General features: G+C 41.4%; 2 protein-coding genes and 1 long non-coding RNA gene across 11 annotated transcripts; 2 read left to right on the forward strand and 1 right to left on the reverse strand.

Moving 5' to 3' along the window:
• Positions 1-1977: 1977 nt before the first annotated feature.
• On the reverse strand, positions 1978-16135 carry tfap2a (transcription factor AP-2 alpha). 7 transcript variants are annotated; one of them, XM_051410988.1, is made up of 7 exons: positions 15959-16135; positions 11016-11435; positions 9738-9789; positions 7977-8202; positions 7002-7120; positions 5092-5233; positions 1978-3585 (listed from the first exon to the last, which is right to left on the reverse strand). In XM_051410988.1, the coding sequence occupies exons 1-7, from the start codon at positions 15989-15991 to the stop codon at positions 3297-3299; spliced, it is 1281 nt and encodes a 426-aa protein (XP_051266948.1). In that variant the 5' UTR covers positions 15992-16135; the 3' UTR covers positions 1978-3296. The 7 variants fall into 7 exon arrangements, with proteins under 7 accessions (XP_051266948.1, XP_051266947.1, XP_051266946.1 ...); XM_051410987.1 differs by lacking the exon at positions 15959-16135 and adding an exon at positions 14093-14234 and having other exon boundaries at positions 7977-8196; XM_051410986.1 differs by lacking the exon at positions 15959-16135 and adding an exon at positions 14093-14234.
• LOC127369528 (uncharacterized) lies at positions 14360-17318 on the forward strand. Its single transcript, XR_007886084.1, has 2 exons — positions 14360-14404; positions 17107-17318. It is a non-coding gene; the product is annotated as an uncharacterized LOC127369528 (long non-coding RNA).
• A 2579-nt stretch (positions 17319-19897) lies between these two features.
• On the forward strand, positions 19898-21810 carry tmem14ca (transmembrane protein 14Ca). 3 transcript variants are annotated; one of them, XM_051410998.1, is made up of 5 exons: positions 19898-20010; positions 20501-20585; positions 20947-21048; positions 21156-21243; positions 21607-21810. In XM_051410998.1, the coding sequence occupies exons 2-5, from the start codon at positions 20510-20512 to the stop codon at positions 21662-21664; spliced, it is 324 nt and encodes a 107-aa protein (XP_051266958.1). In that variant the 5' UTR covers positions 19898-20010; positions 20501-20509; the 3' UTR covers positions 21665-21810. The 3 variants fall into 3 exon arrangements, with proteins under 3 accessions (XP_051266958.1, XP_051266959.1, XP_051266957.1); XM_051410999.1 differs by having other exon boundaries at positions 19915-20013; XM_051410997.1 differs by lacking the exon at positions 19898-20010 and adding an exon at positions 20233-20401.
• Positions 21811-21845: the final 35 nt, after the last annotated feature.

The following is a 21845-nucleotide window of genomic DNA, read 5'->3' on the forward strand; positions in this document are numbered from 1 at the left end:
CACACACACACACACACACACCTCAAGCTTCCAGCATCATCATCTGCCTGCAGAAGATGCTTAATCACACTAAATGTATCACTCTAACCCCCCAGTTTATATTTTATTTCGCATATTCTCCACAATATTTGATAACACATGCCTCACACTTATTAATTACTATACGGGAATCAGCTGTAATTGGTTTAGTTGAGACAAGCAGCAGTTATGGATTGAATTAGCCAAATTCAGCTGGGTATTGCTGTCTGGCTCTTCAAATTTCAGATCTCCTTGTTTTTTTGTTTTTATTTTTTTGTTTTGTTTTGGAGGGGTTTTTGTCTGTTTTTTTGCAAATGAATTTCGCTTTGAGCCATTACGAGAAACTAGCTGTACCTGTTTAAGATCGAATTAGGGTAAAATTACAATTTTGTATTAAAATGGTATGCAAATTAGGCTGGTATCGGCATAAACAAACGACAGACAATGGGATTTGGAGTTTCTTTAACACTCCAATTCCATTACACAGAGAGACACAATTACAAGCCCTGCGATCCTCCTCATCTTATACTAATAATACGCACAAATATCCACCATTGTCATAGATACCACTATTTCTAATGCGTTCGTTTCACCCTCAAAAACCTGTTTTCATTCAACCAAACCCCGATACATTTATTAAACAGCATTAGCATTAATGACACACGTGAGGGGCTTCCCTTTTTTCGCTAATACCAATGAATGCTGTTTTAATACGATTGTTTTCCCTTAAAGTGACTATTTATGCTCTCCCCCACCCCACCCACCCCTCACATCCACCATAGCAGGAGCAGCCGGGTAGTCTCTCCCCTTTATGAGTGAGCTATTGTGCCTGAGGACAGGATCCCACACACAATCTGAAGACTGAGCCAACAAAAACAGGGCCTGACAGACAATGCCTCGCTTCACCTGCTCCAGCACTGTGCATCGCAATTATGCCAAGGACATGTACAGTTAGGCTTCATTCACCCTCCTGCAAAAACAACTGCCTCAGAATTAAACCAGGGCCCGAAAATCATGCAGATAATAAATATGGCTGCAGAGGAGATTGGAGAGAGAAAGAGGAGGAGAGGGAAGCGGGGGGGGGGTTCGCCCAGTGCTCTCCCAGTGTTACAATATTTTAAACTGCATGGTTACCAGACAGTGAAATGGGGAAAGCGAGAAACAATACCACGATGCATATATCACCAGACTGATTCATGCTCCAGACGAGATTGATTTCGAGCTATAGGTGCCACGCCATCAATATACAATCAAAACTCTAAATGTTATGCAACGGCCTGCTCTCTAGCAGCTCTGCACGCAAAATAAAGCAAAGGCCAGCTTCAGATTTTGCTATTACAGCCAGTGTGATAGCCACATTTATAGACCCACTCAGGCAAACACAACGAAATGAGACTAAATACCAGTTAGAGCAAGAGATTCGTTATGAAAGTATCATGATTATATCACGAAATATACATAAAAACCCACCATACTGAGCGCTGATTGTTCATTGATTACACTCAGAGGCAAAACAACATAACAAATATTTGATGCATGTCTTTGAATAAGGCTCCAGCACAGAATAAACGGGGGAGAGCCAAATATAGCCTATAACAACCAAACATTGCACACCAGGCCTATATACATCTCAGAGGGTTTTAGCTGGAGGGGTGGCGCTGCACACTTCAAACGCGAATATATCCATTGTTGTGAGCCATTTGGCCTGCATAAGATCCTGTGCTCTGAACTAGGGAGTTTAAAGTAAGATTTTTTTTTTATTATACTTGAGGGAAACAATGAGTTCAGCTGCTTATTGCAAGGAGCAATCGTCAGGGGAGACTTAAACTCAATTACTGTAGCCGTTCAGAATGGGAAAAAAATACTAAGACCAAAAAAAAAAAAAAACAGAAAGAAAAAAAACACCCGGGCGTATCAGGCAGTGAATAAAAAATTAAAAGATATGAATAAAAATCGAGATGAAGCGTATCAAATATTTATTTTTTTTCTGGGCAACAAAGGACTATAATACATTGACAGGCATGGGAACTATTGCCAGCACATGTCTATACAATACAGCTAAAACCGCCTCCAATTTTGGACATTATCGGACATAACAAGATATCAGGTGGTCCCAAAAAATGTTTTTTGAATGTCTTCCAACATTTAAAAAAAGACAATATTCCATTTATTGCTTTTATGGTGCTTCAAGGAGAGAACAAGAGGTGAAACGTATTCTGATTGGCACAACACATAAAAGCTTGTATAAAAACGAAAATAGAAACACAAAAAAAAAAAAAAAAAAAAAACAGTTCTCCTCAGGGTCTCACTTATGCTCTGTCTCAAATAAAAAAAAACTGAATAAGGATGATATATATAGAGAGAGAAATGGAAGTTTATTTCTATTAAATTTGTTCACTTGCTTCAATGTCGCCTCAACATGCTACAAGAGGGCTGAATTGAAATATCCCAGAGAAATAAAAATACCCCAAACTTCTGTTTTCTAAGAACCATAAAATCACATGAAGAACTAACCGAATATTCAAACCCACTAAAACAGGAGGCACCAGATAAATAAAAAAAGAAGTTTCAACAGACGCACCATATTTACAATTCCCATTAAATTACACATAAATAAATATATACATACATGAACACTGATTCCCTTATATAACCGTGAATCGTGTTGAAATTCAAAAAGTTCAAGTTGGTCGCTTGGAGGAGAAGAAGAGTGAAAGTCTACAACTGAAGTCATGACATGGAGCTCTGTGGAATTTCTCTTTGTTTTTCAAGTTTATTATTCACAATACTGATAAGAATTCATCCTCTTTTAGCTTCGTTTTTGTCACAATCGTAAAATTGAGATATAGAGGGGTCGCTGGATTTCAGTCCATTCGTTGCAGCTCATAAAAAATAAGGGGAGTACATAAAAAGTCCTCTGGCTGAGGCAATACACCTTTTTCCTCACCCTGGAGCTGTTCCTCTGCAGCTTTTTTTCTTTTCTGTTTTTTTTTTTTTTTTGTTAAATAACATTTCGTATGGTTCAGGTGTTGGAAGAAGAAGAAGAAGAAGATTTCTTGCGTTGTTTCCCGTGAATCCAAAGTGGGGATGTAAAAACAAAACATGTAAAACCGCGCAAGATCAGGAAGTGGCACGTTTAACTTTATCAATAGTATTTATAAGGTATTTATAATATTTATATTGAACGGGTGGGGGGGCCGGGGCAAGGCGGAGGGTGCGGGTCGGTGTAGAAGAAGGGGCCCTGGGGTTTGGCCTCCGGTGAAGGTGGGATGGAAACATCACTTTCTGTGCTTCTCGTCTTTGTCTCCGCCTTTAGTGCCGTTATCTGAGTGACTGTTGGGGTTGTTGTTGAGGTACATTTTGTCCATGGCTTTGATAGCCTCGGTCAGATAGTTCTGCAGGGCCGTGACGGCCGCGCACAATGCCGGGGTCCCGAAACCGTGCGAGATTAGACTGAAGTGGGTCAAACAGCTCTGGATTCCCGGTTCAAGAATGGGCTGCGGCCGTGAGTTTCCCAGCGGCGAGCGGTCCTGGGACAGCAGGTCCGTGAACTCTTTGCAGACTTGCCTGGAACAAGAGAGAGAGAGAACGGCGTGTTAATGACCAAGACTGAGCAAATCCCTGCGTGCATTTTAACGTCCAGACAAAAATAAATCAAAGTGGACACACTGCAAAAAATAGCCATGTTTAAATCAGTCAGTCCTGCAGGGGGGCTGCAATTCTAAATGTGCATGTGAAAATTGACCAGACGCTAAGGTGAGACAATAATCCCCCTCCCCCCCTCCCAACATCAACTTATTTCAATCAGTTTTACAGCATTTATTAGTGGACTGAAACTGTGTTCTTCGTTCTGCTTTGTTTTCAGAAATTAACACTTGGCTAAAGAAAATGCCCTGCAGCTACAAACAGGTGGAAATGAATCTCTGAGCTCAGTGGCAGGATAGTTTACTTTTATTAAAAATAACATTTTAAGAGAAAACATGACTCCAAATGACTTGTCGATGTAAAACAAAAGATTTTAGCAGTTTAAACTTTGAACTTCAATCGCTGATTATCAAATAGCAAACACTAACCACTGACACAATACAGTCAAATAGCCCCAAAAAATAATAATTCACGCTTATTTGTCCTCAGAAAGACACCTTCTTGTGTGTCACTTACACATTAAACGTAGGCCTATGTAAAATATTTTTTATAACGTAAAGAAAATTGCATTCCACCATTAAAAGGTGAGTTAACGCGGGTTTACTCTCCATTGCATGCTCCTGCTATTTTAATAAGACTCAAAAAGCCTGTAATAAGCGGTTATGGCTGACAGCTGTTTGATTTTAGCGGCCCATCATCAATATTAAATGCCGGCTTCTGCGTCTCTGCCTTTTAAGGGAATGCCCATGTTTCAGCTAACGCATAGTAAAAATATCCAACACCAATGGTAGCGCTGGATGAGAACCAGCTATGTGTCAATGTCACTGAAATCACAAGGAAAACTAAACTAAATACTGCTGTGCATGCGGATGAGGGAACTGGGGCCTAGTCAACAACGACAGGACATTTAACTGAACTGTACACACTGTAACTATAACTCAAAATGTTATATAGAATCACATGTTTAAAAAAGAAAAAAAGATTCAGTGTCTGAATAAAATCCAGTAACATTGAAAAGTGTGTGGCTAAATAAAGAAAGAAAAAAAGAAGAAATCCTATTTAAATGATTTGCCTATAGCTGATAGCACTAGTGAGCTGATATTGACAGGGAGCAGTGATGACATATTTTATCATGACATCTGACAGTGTGTACAATTCTGATTGGTTCGATATCAAACTTGGGATCAAGTGTGGAAAAGTGCATTTTAATAAAGAAAAAAATAATTTAATTAAAATCTGTGTGGGTGTGTGGTGTGTGTGTGTGTGTGTGTGTGTGTGTGTGTGTGTGTGTGTGTGTGTGTGTGTGTTTGTGCGTGTGTGTGTTTTAATTGACAGTCTGCACACACACACACACACACACACACACACACTGGCACATGGCAGGGATGCATTCGGTGTGACACAGTGAAATGTGATGATAGCACTTACTTCGTGGCCAATAGCATGTTTTTTCTTTGGACTTGTTCGTTTGGGTCGGAATGCTGACGGTTTACATATTCAGCTACTGCCTTGGCTGGAAACTCGGTCTCGCATACATAACCGAAATCCCTGGCAAGATGTACCGCTTCGCCTGAGAAAGAAGAAGGAGGAGGAGGAGTGAGGGGGGGGGATGAGGTTGAATGTGTTTGCTTATTAAATATGGTTACATCAAATTCAGAGCAGTTCACACTCCCTGCCTGGACTAACACATGATTAATCTGATCTGAGCGGAGCGTCCACTCTGTTTATGCGTTCAGACAGCAGGGTTATAGCACCTGTGCCTTCCCAACAAACACTAATGATGATGATAACAACAATAATAGCCCAGAAATAATAATAAAACAGCCCTGCGAGCTGTCAATACGCGTCAAGCTCTCTCCTCCATACCGTGAGAACGGTTAAATATGGAGGAGAAACAATAAGTGGATAGGAAATATAGACGGAGCGCCATGCTTAACACCATGTCATTGATTACCAATGCCTGCGCATTATTGGAAGTCCAGCATATCACACAGGCATGGGGAAGCAATTTTAAAGGGCTATACCTAAATCTCACTTGCTTTTCAGCTATGAGAATTACAGGTTTTTCATTCCGTCCGAGTCTGAGCTCGCCTCTCTCTTGTTGGTTGACTTTCTTTTTTTCTTTTTCTCCAAGTCTTTGGTTTTAATTTCCTGAAGCAGTTGAGTTTTTACTGCGGGGCTTCCTGCCCATAAGCCCCTGCTCCGGAAGAACGCATGCGCCAATTAGCATCAAAGCTCAAGTCCAGTAAACTCGTTTCCATAAAATGGAGCGGATCATAAACAATGACAGCACTTCAGAAAACCCACTGTCCCTTCACTAAATAACCGGCTGCCATCCACCGCCCCCCCCCCCCTTTACACACACACACACACACACACACACACACACACGTGCCACCACCCCCTTACTACCCAGAATCATACATTTCTCCAGGCTCATTACAATACAGCACCAAATTTCTCCGAAGCACAATGAACACTCGGTCCTCTTCTGCAGCAATGATTAACAGGGACCAATGAACCATCGCAAGCTTTCACCTTTGGAAACCCACTGCACACCAAATACCACTGCACTGAATAATAAGGTTCAACTCTGCAAGCAAAATGGATTTATCCAGGTAAAAGGCATCTCTTCCGCGCACCATAATTGACTAATTTATTCTTTAATAGGCCCAAAACATATAGCTCCCAATAGGTCAGCGCCATGCCATTTGCATGCAACAAAAATCTTCAGTGAAAAGCAAAACACGGGAAGCTATTAACGAAAGAATTAAGTCACCATTTAAAAAAACAGCCCTGCGCTGCCATACGCGGGCCTGTATTAATGTTTGAAACAATGCAGGGTTAATAAATCAATCGACTTCTCAGCCATGAGGTGAAACAGCTCAGCGGTGCCCAATAAACAAGCAGCACTCAATAATTAACTGGACTTCAACACAAATTCATCCAGTGTATAAACTAGGCCAGCCGTGGACCTGCAAGTGTGCTCCTGAAAGCGGAGGCCAACGCTGCAAAGCCACTAGAATTACCAGCACCATTCTCTCCCTCTCTCCCTCTCTCTCTCTCTCTCTCTCTCTCTCTCTCACTGCTCACACACACACACACACACACACACACACACACACACACACACACACACACGCATCCTTCATGCTTTATTACTTGCGAGGCAAAGTCGGTCCACATTACACGGATGAGCGCATATGCTGATTTCCAACACAGAGAAAGAAAGAGAGAGAGAGAGAGAACGAGAGAGAGATACACCCCCAGTTTTGCAAGCACCTGATATCGCGGGAGCAACAAGAGTGGGAACGTGATTTACGGCACCCGACACTTACCTTCGACTAGTGACGTCAGTAAGGTGACGTTGGCTGCCTTGCGTCTGCCCGCAGGTAGATTCAAGCCGATTTTATCCAGCTTCTCCCGCAAGGATCTTCCTCCGTTCTTAGACTTTGCCCTGTGGCACCAAAACAAAGCAGAAATTCAATATATAATTCAAATATCTAAAATATGCAATAATGTAGTGGTGAAGTTAGTGAGGCTTAGAAGCAAGAAAAAAAGTTACCTACACATTGTCAAATCGTTTTAACGATTATGCCCCATCAGTTTGGGATTTCGGTGTCACTTTCTAAGATGCAGGCTCTGATATTTGCATCATGTAAACATGCCCGCCAGTAAATGTGGTTCAGCTCTTTTCTCACTAATTAAAAGGTGAATGGGCTGGATTTGGCTGGCTTTACCCTCCACTACATCTCTAATACAAGCTATAAATAATACTAAAAGAGCCCAAACCTTTTCACCAGCAGACAAATACTGTACAAAATGAATAAATAAAGCCCTACTTAATAGGCAGTACTATTACTGGCTGTGTGTCTGCAGCACTTCAGTAGACAGTTCACTGGAGACCAATGTTTTCATGTGTAATGCCTTCACTGGGCCTATAGAGCTGGGGTTGAAACAGACTAGGCCTACATTAATTTGAGAGAGAGAGAGAGAGAGAGAGAGAGAGAGAGAGAGAGAGAGAGAGAGAGAGAGAGAGTTCCAGTGCTAGGGAAGTTAATATGGAATTTAACAGACCCCTCCTGCTTTAAATGCAGGAGCTAGGTGTCATGGTTGGTCGATTTTAATTATTCTTGGTACAGAGGAGAGAGAGAGAGAGAGAGAGAGAGAGAGAGAGAGAGAGAGAGAGAGAGAGAGAGATGCACGCACGCAGAGAGAATGGATTGGAGTTGAGTGAGAGAGTTCACATACACAGACACAAATATACACACAGATACATAGAGAGACTTTTGCAGCCCTCCAGTCAGACTCACCTCCTCAGCACCCCGCCCAGCAGAGAGGCGTTGAGGCACTCAGGCGGCGAGAGGCGTCTCTGCACCTCGGCCACCGTGACCTTGTACTTTGATGTGGAGCTGAGGAGGGACAGGCGACCCGGAACTGAGCAGAACACCTCATTGGGATTTACCACCCCTCCGAAAAGACCGTCTTTATTTACGGGGATGGCGGAGATGTTGTTGTTCTTGGATAAAGACACTGGACCTAGCAAGAGGGGAGAGAGAAGGGGGGGAGGTTGGAAGAGAGGGATGGTGGGATGGAGAGATGGAGGGAGAGGAGGGGACAGAGAGAGACCGTGCTCAGTGAATTTCATGCAATGCAGAGCCTTAACTAAATGAGATGGGGGGGATTTAGGCCCCGGATTTAGAGTTTAGCACCACATGTGTACACTTTGAGCAACAAGGACACGCAGAGAAAGGCGACTAACAGAGGCCTATACATGGTAATAATAATGCCTGTGTGTGAATATTACAATCATTAACATCAGGACTAATAGGTATAACTCTCACTCAACTGCACATGCACAACATATAAATGTATTTCCACCCATATGATCTTTATCTGAAAAACACCGGTCTGCATTAGAGACCTCAGCAGCAGACAGCGAGAACTTCCACTATCTGAGCTCTCATACAGCCTATTTTTGCGCTCGCCACACCATGGATCGACTCTACACAAAGCAACTACACCAACCGAGAGATTTGGTAAAGTCTACCTATTTTGACACATCCTCGGTATCCAGCAAAACACCGTCGCTCGTGTGTGATTTCACACCGAGGAGGGGGGCTCAGCACTGCTGGGCTCTACACCGTTTTGGTGTGCAGTAACCGGAGACAAAGGGGACTGTGCGCCTTTGGATAGATCACTTGTGACATTAATGGCTCAGGGGAGCCTAATAGAGACAATAGGAGTTAAACGAACTCTTGAGATTACTAATATAAGAAGCCAATTATCATGTTGATACGCAGATAGACAGACTCAAAAAAGAAAGAATGGAAAAAAGACAGAAAAGGAAAGAAAGAAAAATCGTTCCATATCTTATCTAGTGAGCTCTAATTTGACCTGACAAAACGCTTTTAACCCTGACCATGAAAAAAGTCCCCTTAACAATATAAATCAAACAGATTTTTTTATTTTTTATTTTCACAGCAAATATTCTAAATATTAAACCAGCCAGTGATTTTTTTTCTTCCGAGTTTTGATTCCCTCTCCAAAGACTATCCAAAGACTATCACCAGGCACACACCAGGCCTGTGCTCCATCCAGCGGCACCAACTTCCATATTAAATTTGACCATGCAGTGTGATTGCAGCTATTGGCTTTCACCACTTAAGTGTCAGGATCGTCTATATAGGCCTGTATCTTTGACCATCAATACCACGGGCCTACAAAGCCCACCAGCTCTACTCATCTCCCCGCTGCTCTGAAACGCTGACAGTAAATTCCATCAGCGAGAAAAAAAAAAGAAAAAAAAGGTGCAGCCAGTTTGATGCACTTGGAAACCATGTAATGAAAAATAGGCTACTGCGTATTAGGATCAGTCAGGCATTACCGCATTGCATCGAGTTCTCTCGAGCAGAATGGTGAATGGTGTGTGTGTGTGTGTGTGTGTGTGTTGGGGGTGTGTGTGTGTGTGTGTTTGTGTGTGCGCGGTGAGTGTGTGTGTGTGTGTGTGTGTGTGTGTGTGTGTGTGTGCAGCTTGCAGAAACATGCATGATATCTCGGAGGAAATTGCTTACCTTTTTTAATTACAGTCTGGTCGGGAATGTGGATTCCTTGATCCTCAACAGACTGTGACACATATGCAAAAAAAAAATATAATAAAAAATTAGACAATTTTAGCACAAAAGGCACAAAAATATCAGCCTCGGTCCTGTGCCAGTGAATGCAACTCAGGATGCTGTGCACGAACAAAGCCTGACACAATTAGCTACAATCACCCAACATGGACGCTCCCGAGGCCCATACCTGTTATTATTGTCCACGAGTGTTTTCAGCGGGTTACACTGATGGACGCGTTACACTAGATCACAAACTCAGACTTAAATAACGAAGCTGTGTCGCCCCATAATCCTGACCTAATTTCGCCCACAGATTGGCTCTACTCACAAGGAAACTTCTAATCTAGATTGGATAGTAATTACGGCAGCGCAGCCTATTAAAGGCCTATGAACTAATTAGAGGATTATTGGTGTTTGTTTCTGATTTACCAAAAAAAAGGAGAAAAAATTGGGAAGAATCCTCCAAATAAGAATTAGGGTTATTTACAATTTTAGCGCTCATTTATCATGCATCTTTAGCACTCGCAGCTATTACCTAAACCCAATCCACCAGGCTCAGTTCTCCTGTCAGTGTGCATGCAGTGTATTACAGTGTTATTGTTCGCAAAGAGCGGCGAGCCTCATCTTGCTTTAAACTGAGAAATCAAATAAAGTCAGAGGACGTGAAGGAAAGCGTGTGTTAATACAGGCGCTTTGGTTTTTTTTTTTTTAAATCTATTAAATTTAATTCGATTGAAGTGATAATCTTGAAGAAAACCACATCGAATTTGGCAACTAGCAGCACTTATGAAAAGTACATTTCATAAAAGGAATTAACGATGTAAAATGGTGCTGTTTTATTCAAAATAATCTTGACAACACTGAAATATAAATTCTCTATTCTATTTTTCCAGACAGTGAAAAAATGGCTGCATGAAGAGACTAACTAATTAAATGCCTGTCATCCCCCTGACGTTTATTAAACAACAGAAATAATAAAAGCACATTTACTAATAGCCTAAAAATATTAAAACTAAAAGTTATTATGAAATGTATGGTGTTTGAACAAATGGTAATAATAATTCTATTGAAATACAAATAACACCATTATCGGTATTAGTATTAATAATTTCTTTAAAATAAATTAGTGGTGAGCAAAAGAGCCTACAATTAATAATAACATACATTTGACCCTTTTATTTTGGATTTTCTGGAGTAAAGCCACAAAAAGAGAAACGCAGGTCAAAGCTGTCTCACCTGAACGTCTTCTAAAGAGTGAGGTATTCCATGGATAGGGATAGAGTCCGACAGTCCCGTGTCGATGCCGTGGCCGGACGGTAGGAGCACTTCCCTGCGGTACTCCCGGCACAGCTGGTGGGGCAGGCTGCGGTGCTGGTGCAGCAGGCCGCTCTCCTGACCCTGCCTCTGGCCCGGCCAGCCCGGGTGCTGCGGCTGCGGCTGGGCGTGCAGGGAGTTGAGGGAGTACGGGTCGTTGACGTGCGAGTAAGGGTCCTGAGACTGCGGGTAGATGGGCTGGTAGGGCGGGGGGAAGTACGGGGGCTGGAAGTCCGAGTTCGGTGTGTGGGAGAGCGGAGGGGCGCTCGTGTAGGGACTCTGGCCCACGCCGCCCAGCTGAGGTAGCCTGGCTGTCCCATTGCTGGTGCCGTCGTGACGGTCCTGGCAGGGAAGGACAGAAAGAAAAGTGTATTTTAGACTCAATACATTTAAAAAAATAAATAAAAAAGACACAACCATGTATTAACGTATTTTGCTCCTTTGTTTTAGCTGCAGGATGCTCTGCGGGCTTGCGCTGGGGCATTATCAAATATGGCCTGAGTGGATGATAGGAATTAGACCAAGTGTGGAATCCATATTAAATTAAAGTCATCTGTGCTGATTCATTTTAAACAACAAAGACAACACATTCACACATCGACTCCTCGTCCGCAAAGTTTTAGAAATAAAATGACAGGACAATAATTTGCTAAAAGTAAATAATAAAAAAATGAAACATCGAAATTCCGGAGGTGGAAATGCCCTCAAATCAATAACCGAGCCTCGCATTATTTCAGCTTTTTTTCCAAGGTCTCCCACAGTTTTAAATCATGCAAGCTTTTACAAAACATTATTCAGCCGGGGGGGGAGAAAAAAATATTATAACAAAATCTGAAATGCAAACAAATTCGAAGTATCTGACACGGTGAGGCTCCAGCAACTTACCATCGCGGAAAAACTGTGCACTAACATTTTCTCGGTGCGACTCAAGAAAAGAATAATCAGTTCAAAAAAAAACAACACTTGGCGTGTTCGAGGGGCGAGCAAAGGGAATTAACCAGCAAAACAAAAAAAATTGAACCCCCAGAAAAGACTCTTCTCTCCTGCAAGATCACGATGGCCCCGGCGATCAGATATGTGCCACAGCAGCAGGACGATAATCCATCAGAAATAAATGGTTAGATCCCCGCTGCCCTTCATTTGGGTCTAAAAAAAAAATGCAGATATTCGGCGGTGCTGGCGGATTTGGGTCGAAAAGTTTCTCTTGGTAAAACCCTCTTTTTCTCCCTGCTCTCCTGGCTTCTATCACAGTGCTGCCGTCTCCTCGCTTGAGCTCATATTAGCAAAAGAGCCGCTTCTTCGTCTCCCTCTTGGACTCCTAATAGAACGCATTCATGACTATTAATATTACAGGAATACTTAATAATAAGGAAAGAATGGTCGGAAATCGGGCGTGAAGCGGAGGACGCAACTCAAGGCAGGAGTCTGCGCTTAAATGACGTCCATTGAAAGGAGGAATCAGTATATCTAATCAGAGATGGGGAGAGAGAGAGAGGGAGAGAGAGAGAGAGAGAGAAAAGAGGGAGTGAGAGACTGTGGAGGGAGTGGAGAGAGAGAGAGACAAAAAGAGGGACATTCACTCCCGTCTGACGAATCAGAGCGAGAGGGAGGTGGGGAGGGAGGAGGGGAGGGGGGGCATTTTAAAAGGGTTCCAGGGCCAAAGCGCAAAAGTGAAAGAAAGACATAGGAATGAAGGAAGGTGGACGGCAGACAGGGAAAGAAGAAGCCATGGAAGGAAACAATGTGCACCTCTGAACTGGGTGAAAATCCAGCAGACGACGCTATGGGCATTCCGACCGGCTCATTTCTACCACTGGTCCCTTTGTTTTCCACCTCAGACTCCGACAGCGAGCTGTCCTCCATGGGTCTCCTTTCTGTCCTCTGTCTCCGCCGAATTAATCCAACCAGTTCCTCCTCGACTCCAAACCCAGAGTCACACCGGCTAACTTTTAACTTTGACCCGGAAAGACGGAGAAAAATAAATCCCCAAAGTCTAAGATAGGGCCGCCCGGATCCGGCGCTCTAACCAACTTTTACGCGCGGCTAAAAACAGATCCACTCCCCCTTCCTGCTCAATCACGTATTTTCAAATTACGAAACAACGGGTTGTGACCGGAATTCGATTGTAAATTTTGTTCTGCACCGATACCTGCATGTGAATTAAAAACGATCACCACAACATGAGCACAGAGGTGCCCAGCTTTTGTTTTCTTGTTCCCGGCCGTCTCTATCCTTGTGAAAAAAAAAAAAAAACACGTCCGACTGGCTTCTCCACTCCCAAACAAGTCCCTGATATTACTGCCAAACTTTGTCTATGTCCATAACAACAATCACGCAGTGTATGCACTCCACACATACAAGCACACACGCACAAATCTAACGGCTCAAATTGCAGAGATATTAAAACTGAAGGGTAAATGTCCATGTCCATTTAAGCAGTGAATAAAGCAGCCTGTGTTAGCGCTTACATGTGCTGTTTAGTTAAAATATAATTTTTAATTAAAGCATGGTAGGTGTACATTATTATTTAAATGTTTCTTCATGCTGTTTAATATGTGAATATATTTTTAATGTGAAATTAAAGACAAAAAAAATAAAATATATCACAGGTATGATTTCACTCATGCAACTAATATAGTCATATATTTTCACTAATATATATATTAAACACAGCTGTTATTGCCACAATGTCACATACTAATGGTAATAATAATAATAATGATAATTATTATTATTATTGCCATTGTTCTTATAATTATTATTATCCTCTAATTTGACTCTACACAAACACACACAAAAAGAGGAAGCTATGAAATTAATAAAAGACATTCTATTCATCCTGCAGTTGAATTAAATGTGTCCACTAACAGTTGTCAGAAGAATGACATATTTGGATCAAAACAATACATCATATTCATAAAATAATTACCATAGATTGATTTTTTTACCCAAAAAAATTAATGAAATTAAATTAAAGAAATCAAAGAGGAGCCCCTTACCTCGCAATCTTCATATTTAATGTTATCAGTTAATTTCCAAAGCATTTTCATGGGTTGCTGAGGTGGATATTGAGTATAGGTATCGCCTTAGTCTTGTTTTCACTCAGTGAATTGTGCTCCCCGCTCAGAAAAACTACTTTTATTGAAGCTGTGGGCTGCTGTCTGTCTTGCGCTCTGAGGTCTCCCTCTAATGGTGGAAGTGAAGGGCTGGAGCAGCTCTGTAATAACACTGGCACAGGGCCTCATTAGCATATCAACAGCCGTTTGATTCCCCCCATCTGCTCACACACAACACCAATGGACAGCGCACAGGTAAAAACTAAAGCAGCAAGACGCTACACATGCTTATTATTTCTACTGTTCACTGAGGTGTGTGTGTGTGTGTGTGTGTGTGTGTGTGTGTGTGTGTGTGTGTGTGTGTGTGTGTGTGTGGGTGTGTTTGTCGAGGGGAGTTTATAGTCAAGCATGGGGACCTGCATGCACCTGGGACGGTTTTCGAGTATAATTTTACATGTCTTTCCGATTCTGGGAGACAACAACAGCAAGATTTGCTATTCTAACGCTTTACATTTATTCTATAAAAAAAAAAGTTGCACATGTATTTGCTGTGAAATAACTTAAGTTTACTGTACAAGCCAGTGTCTTATTGATTGCTTTTTTCCCAGCTACTTGATGTGAAAACAGCATGCCTATGCAAATACAGCCCTGTCACGCACTTTGTTGTCACCCTTGATTTTTTAACTCCCAGGCTGTTATTTTAATCCCATTGAGAGTGGAGACCTTGAGAGGCTTTTCTTTCAGTGTTATGTTAAAATGAAAAAGGTGAGCCATTCGAAGCGGCTCTACAGGTCCATTGACTACCTGTGAGGGCGCAGGGGTTTGGGGGAATGTAAATAATTAACACAACAACATGGCCTTGTTTCATTTGAATGACCGGCCAAGGAGAGGCTGGCTCTGCCTGTCGCCGGCCGAGACTTCACCTCAGCAGGTCGTGGGTCAGCAGACAGGTCGCCTGCTCTTTAAAGGCGTTGGCCCCTCTCGTTTTAAAACCTGGATTACCATTTTTGGTGGAGTACCTTTTTTTTTTCCTTACAAGCAGTTGTTATTAATGAGAATGGAGAGATGAAACTGGCTGACAATGACAGCCATGCATGCGTCTTTTCTGGAGATGTGGCCTGGCTGATCGGTTATTTAACGAATGAAACTCCAGTGTTTTTGTTTCAGCAAATACCGTCTCTTTAAATCTCCCTACACCTCACAAAACAAGGCCAGGTTTGCAGTATAGCGCAGACAATCTGTGGACACTAAGAGCCTAGAAAGTTCATTATGGGATGCTATGTAAGTCACAAGTTTAAAACATGCAATCCGAAATTGGAATAGTAATAAATAAACGCGAATTACAGATAGGAAAAGTTACATTTTACTTCAAAGACGCAACGAGACTAATAGGGTCTGCGTTTTGTCAACATGCTTCACCACATCATCCCCTGTCTAATGTATGATCAAACACATCTGCACATCTGTACATACCAGTGTATCTGTATAAACCAGTATCTGAAATGCGTATGCAGTCAACCGACAACAACATGCGATCCCCGTCCTCAGGTTGGAGTTAATTTGACATGTAAGGCTACATCACCGCAACAGAGAGTTCCCAAACTAAAATATATTTAACTTCCTTTGCGTGATCTCCTGTCGGATAAAACATATAAGCTTCTAGATTAACACAGGAGCACTGTTGCACCCTGCCTTTTACAAAAGATTTCACGGTGCCTGTGCAGCCTCATCCTACAACAAGTCGACACTTTGACAGTTTTCATGGATTTCCACAGCCGTCTCTTTGTCTTAAAGTAAAGCACCACATACCTGCCATTCCCCCATTTTGCCCATAATTGACATTCTTTGTCTTCTGCTGCCTTTGGTTGGTTTTGGTTTTTGGTCGATCTGGTGCCGTGTCTATCTCATTGAGCCTTCGGTCCCCAAAGTAAAGCTTTACTTTTTACCTGGACCGGATCGCCTCACCTGGCCATAAAAACGGTGTGGGGCCACCTGGTGACGCATGCGCACAACTCCGGGTGTGGACGAGAAAGACACTACTTGGGAAAAAGTGAAATAGCCATATTTATATGGGTGCTGGATAGGCCTAAGCTGTCACACTTTGGTCTCTAATGACAATTAAACGAGTTTGTTATTATTTATTACAACGTTTGAAAGGTTCTTTTTAAAAGAAACTATGAGGTACAATCAAAGCCACTGTTGTTGTTTTTTAAATTTAAGATTAATTATATTTGCAGGGAGGTGTCCTTTTAAGCTTTTACCCTATAAAATCCATATTGTACAGAGTAATAACGGTAGTTTATTTGCATTAGGTGAATTTACATCGATTTTTTAAAAATAGAAAGTAATACAATTGTGCACACTAAAAGCCAGGTAACATGTGATGTGGTTTTACCCTCTCCTTGAAACAAAAATATATTAATAATAATTAAGATGGCTTATTAGAAAATACAAAAACTGCAATAAAATTAAAGTGCATTTAGCAAAGGAAAAACATATTGTATTATGTTTATCTTAAACTGATATAAAAGTAAAAGAAAAACAAAAATCCGTTAGTCCTGAGTCAATTAAACTTCTTTTTTTTTCCTTCACTGTTTTGTCTGTTTTTAGAAAACATGAATTCTCACTGCAAATGAAACTGTGTCAAGTTAAAAACTTGAAGGTTAACTGCCAACATCATTACTTCTACACAGAAAGCTACCCTGCTATTGTGAGGCTCATTATTTATTTATCCACTGTTTATTTCTAATACATACTTATGTAGACCCCTCCGGCCAAGAGCGAATGAGCTCTCCCTCTCTCTGTCTCACACACGCACACACCCACCAACACACACACACACACACACACACACACACACAAGAGAGAGAGAGTGGGGGGGGGGAGTGCAACACGTGCGCTCACATAGGTGATAATGGTCAAAGCTTTATTCCAAAAAAACCTTTCTCCTCTTTCAGGTTTCTGACAGCACTCACACATGCAGGCTGCAAACGGGACGCACAGAGTTACGATGAACGTCGCTGGCAGACAGCCGCATGGATGGTTCTCTCACTACATCAAACACACATCAAAACATATTTAATGCATCTACTGAGAATATTGGACAAACTTTTTACGGGAAAATACTCTTCATTTTGCATTTTCTCCAATAAAACCTTTATAGTTTTTATTTTATTTATTATTTTTTGAAGTTGCATAATCCCACATAGAATCTATAGATTTTATTTTGTATTTTTTATTGGTGTTAATATTTAAAACAAACCTTCATGTTGGACTTCAAAGGCGAACACATTTTAACTACACACACAATACCTGCAGCTATACAGACCTCACCAGGACTGGACAAAAGAGAGGGAGGTGTGTATGTGTGTGGAGGGGTTGGGGGGGGGGCAGAAATATTGTTTGGGGCTCTGTGCACTAAGGGAGGAGTAAGTTTTAAAGCAGAGCTGTCTGAGAGTGGGTTCCTCTCAGACAAGAGCGGGGTCCGTTTGAATATCCAGCCTGTTTGTCTAAGGCTTGGTTTCAACCACTTCCACCATAGCACCGGGCCTCCGGCAACGTTCGCTTCCTAAAACTGCGGGCTATGTTTAATAGGCGTCGGCAACGGTTGCACCTCGGGCCCTTTGTGCAGCCATTTATATACATTATTATTATTATTATTATTATTATTATTATTATTATTATTATTATTATTATTATTATTATTATTATTTGATGTATTAGTGGTAGTGTTGCGTGTGTGGTAGGCCACTGGTCGGACATTGCTGAGACACAAATTGATCTTCGTGCGTATTTTACGCGCTCTCCTCAGTCCCCAAAATGTTGTGAAACATCCCGGGTTGTTATCTCCCCTTCCTTCCCTCGTTGTTTTGTAATAGTTTTGTAATATTGACTGGTCAAGGGACTAATTCCTCACCCTAACCCCCCCTCAAGTAATGGAGAAGTTGGAAAATCGTCAGAAGATGCCCAGTTTGATTTGCAACAAAGACTTTTGGCTGCAGACTCGCACCAGCTGGACGTGACTGACTGCTGAAGACAGGAACTATCCCGTCACCAGCACACATGGTACAAACGCCCCATGCAGCACCGTGATTTTCATGACATTTGGGTCTGTTGAGGGAGAAGGTTTTAAGGCTCACTGTATGAGACGCTGCTCTCGAAGGAAGATAATTTGTATTCTAGCGCCACCTTGCTTCAGGAGAACAGCCAGTGGATTAAAGACAATATTGCCGGTAATTGAAACCAAATGAGAATGTGCGCGCAGTGAGCATTCCAGTAAGTGAAACTGCCACAACGATGCCAGTCAAAAAAAAGCAGGTGGTCAAAAGGAACATGTGCAAATTAGTGAAATAAAAAATATGGACATGGGTCAAAATCCAGGCAATTGTCAGGTTTGTTTATCACTTGACCATAACTTAAACAGCCCTCGTTTTGACCTTTATCCACCTGCCCCTGAACATGAACTTCAATCACACTTCTAAGACTAAACCTGCCCATTTTCATGGTAATCGCCCCACAGGGCAATTCTAAAAAAAACACACGTCCCGACGCAGTGGGAGGTGATGTTGTGTGTGTGTGTGTGTGTGTTTTATCCGGCCTCTGTGCAGACCTTTCTTCTAAATGTAAAGCTAAACAAAATTGGAATAGCAGTGGGATAAGTCCAGTTAAAGCTTGGTGATGTTAGGGTATGATTTAAAACACAATTTAGTCTAATCCTGTGGCGCCATCTTGTGGTTTTAAAAAATAAATCCAGCTCCCACTCGGTGTTTGAGGTCCATCATCGGTGTTTGAGTTGGGGGGGGGTTAGGTAAATTTAGGCCCATACTTTAATTTCATTGCTATGTCGTGACTCTAGAGTCAGCAGATGAGACAATAAAGATGTTTTTTCATATATTTTTTTAAAAATGGGTTCAGTCTCCGCACTGTTTGCTCCTCTCCCACAATATAGATAAACCTTTTTAATGGAGACATATAAAACAACAGAAACCTTCATAGATGAGATTCCTTAGAGCAAATTACTTCAAAATAATGGCGTGTTGTCTAATGCACATCACTGTGGAAACAGATGGGGTAGCTTTGCTCAAGGGCACCTAATCAGTCTTAAGAGGTGGCAGTGTCAAATTATAGGCTACACAAATAGAATGATTATGTCAAACATGTTAATTAATCATCATCATCATGTTATTGTTTCAAATTGCTCTTAATATGTTCTGACACAGAACATATAAGTATATCTATCTATCTATCTATCTATCTATCTATCTATCTATCTATCTATCTATCTATCTATATACGATTTATAAACATAAGTAATGAAATGTATTTGTTTTAAAGATATAAACTACATAATGATAAATTATATAATGTAGCCTATATATAACTGTTCCACATGGGGCAGTTAATATGTGTTAAACGCAGGATTGCTTGAAAGTGCTTGAAATTGCTGATGCGTTCAATAACCAAGAAGAAGGCAACGTTATGTTGCACAATGCACTGTTATATAGGCTACATTTGGGGCAAATGTGCACATATTGTTGCTTTTTAACTATTAATTTAAAAAAATGACAACTTGTACGCTTTTATGTTTCATTCATTATTATTATTATTATTATTATTATTATTATTATTATTATTATTATTATTATTATTATTATTATTATTATTATTATTATTATGTGTTTATTAATAATTATTATTATTTGTTGAAATTCCGCCTCGCACGAAGGCAGCACCTCGCTCCCAAGCAAAGCGCCTACATTTCCCGTCGGGCATCCCGCGGCGTGTTATGTGTGCCAATAATTTGTGCTCGGCGGAGAACAAGCTGCCGCAGACAGTGACAGAGGACAAACTGAAGGAGCAAGGTTGTACGTATTTATATTTAGTTTAAAGTTTCCATATTTGACAGCCTCAGACGTTTACAGCTCGAATTCATTTACAAAGAAATGTTTATATTTCATAAACTGATATACCTTCGCATTCAGTGGACTGCATGCGTGTTGTAACAGTGATGCTAGCTCGTGCTCGTGCTAAGGCTCTGTATATTAGTAGCCTTATCTATTAAGCCAGACAAACGCACACCCCCTCAGTGGGGCCGCAGACTAACGATATTTGGCCAAAAACAGACGCACTGTGTGAAAGCGGGAACGTTCCTCGGATGCTACAATGTTTCTATATATTCTGTTGCCTCAGCTAGTTGTCTATAACAGCTCTGTATTGCAGCATTCAGATGGTGGTTATAGCATTTGGGCATCTGTAAGTAACATCTGGTTCCCAACAGGAAGCCGGCTGAATTGAATAGTTACTGTACACATTGAGTTTGTTCGCTCACTAACACGCTGTGGCCCCTGACAGGTGTTCAACATGTCTGTGGATTGGGTCGGATATGGATATGCTGCCCTGGTCGCATCCGGGGGAGTCATTGGTTATGTGAAAGCAGGTATGTGTTGTATTAGATATATAAAGAGGTGGAAGGTGGTTCCTCAAATCTTTAAAAAGCACTATGTTTTGAGATTATAATGATATTGCTGTGGTGTTTGCTTGCTTGTGTGACTGTCTTTTATAGATCACTGCATTTCTGATGTAGCCTATCCAAAACCCTTTTAGAATAAGTAGAAATTGGCTGATAACCTCAGTCATGTTAACTGATCTTTTCTCTTCTTAAGAATCCATGTTCATTCAATAATTTCCATGCACTACAAAACTAAAATGTCTCCATTTCTGTGTGCCACAACACACCAGTGTGTACTTGTTCTTATGTCAGGTGCTGGTGTTGACCTGCTGTGTGTTCTTTCTTCCAGGCAGCGTCCCCTCCCTTGCTGCTGGTCTTCTCTTCGGTGGCCTTGCAGGTTTTGGCGCCTACCAGATCTCCAATGAGCCCAATAATGTTTGGGTGTCCCTCGGTTGGTGTTGTTCTGTATTTGCTGTGAATGTGTTGCACGGGATAAACTAGAGTAGAACAGTTCTGTGTCTCTTTGGTCAACATTTTCTACCACACAATGTCTTCCAGCTACATCAGGAGTGCTGAGTGGTGTCATGGGGAAGAGGTTCTATGCATCCAGAAAGTTCATGCCAGCTGGCCTGATGGCTGGAGCAAGGTATGCATCTCCTTCATGTGACTAGACTGATTTTGCATGCGTAAACACATATCAGATTAAGTAATGGTGATTTCTGTTAAAGATGACCGTGACAAGATGAGGTGGTTACCTCTACAGAAATAAATATACTCATTGCATTAGTCTGATGTGGTCATGATGACTAACTTTGACTCAAGGTTAAGGTGATACTTGTTCTAGATATTGCTGCTGAACAGCTTGATAATAATGTGATTGGATGTTGAACCCAGATGATCACTCATACTCTAAAGTGACTCAAAATCTCAGCACATTTTTCTCAGTTTAGATTATTATACAATTCCCAGTGCTCTGTGCATAGAGTCTAATGTTATCATCCTGTTCCAGTCTTCTAATGGTGGCAAAGCTTGGTGTGACATTGCTCCAGAAACCCCAGGAGACCTGATAGAAGATTCTGATGTGTGCTCCATCTTCCGTTTCAGCATATGTCATTCACTGTTGAACATTAATGTTGATTTGTAAAAAAACAAACAAACAAAAAGAAGTGTATATTTGAGGATGAAATATAATACCATGTTTATATAATAGAAATGGCTGTCTTGTCCTTTTTGAATGAATGCACTATG

Source organism: Dicentrarchus labrax, unplaced genomic scaffold (genome assembly GCF_905237075.1).
Source record: "Dicentrarchus labrax unplaced genomic scaffold, dlabrax2021, whole genome shotgun sequence".
In the NCBI taxonomy this organism is placed as follows: Eukaryota; Metazoa; Chordata; class Actinopteri; family Moronidae; genus Dicentrarchus; species Dicentrarchus labrax.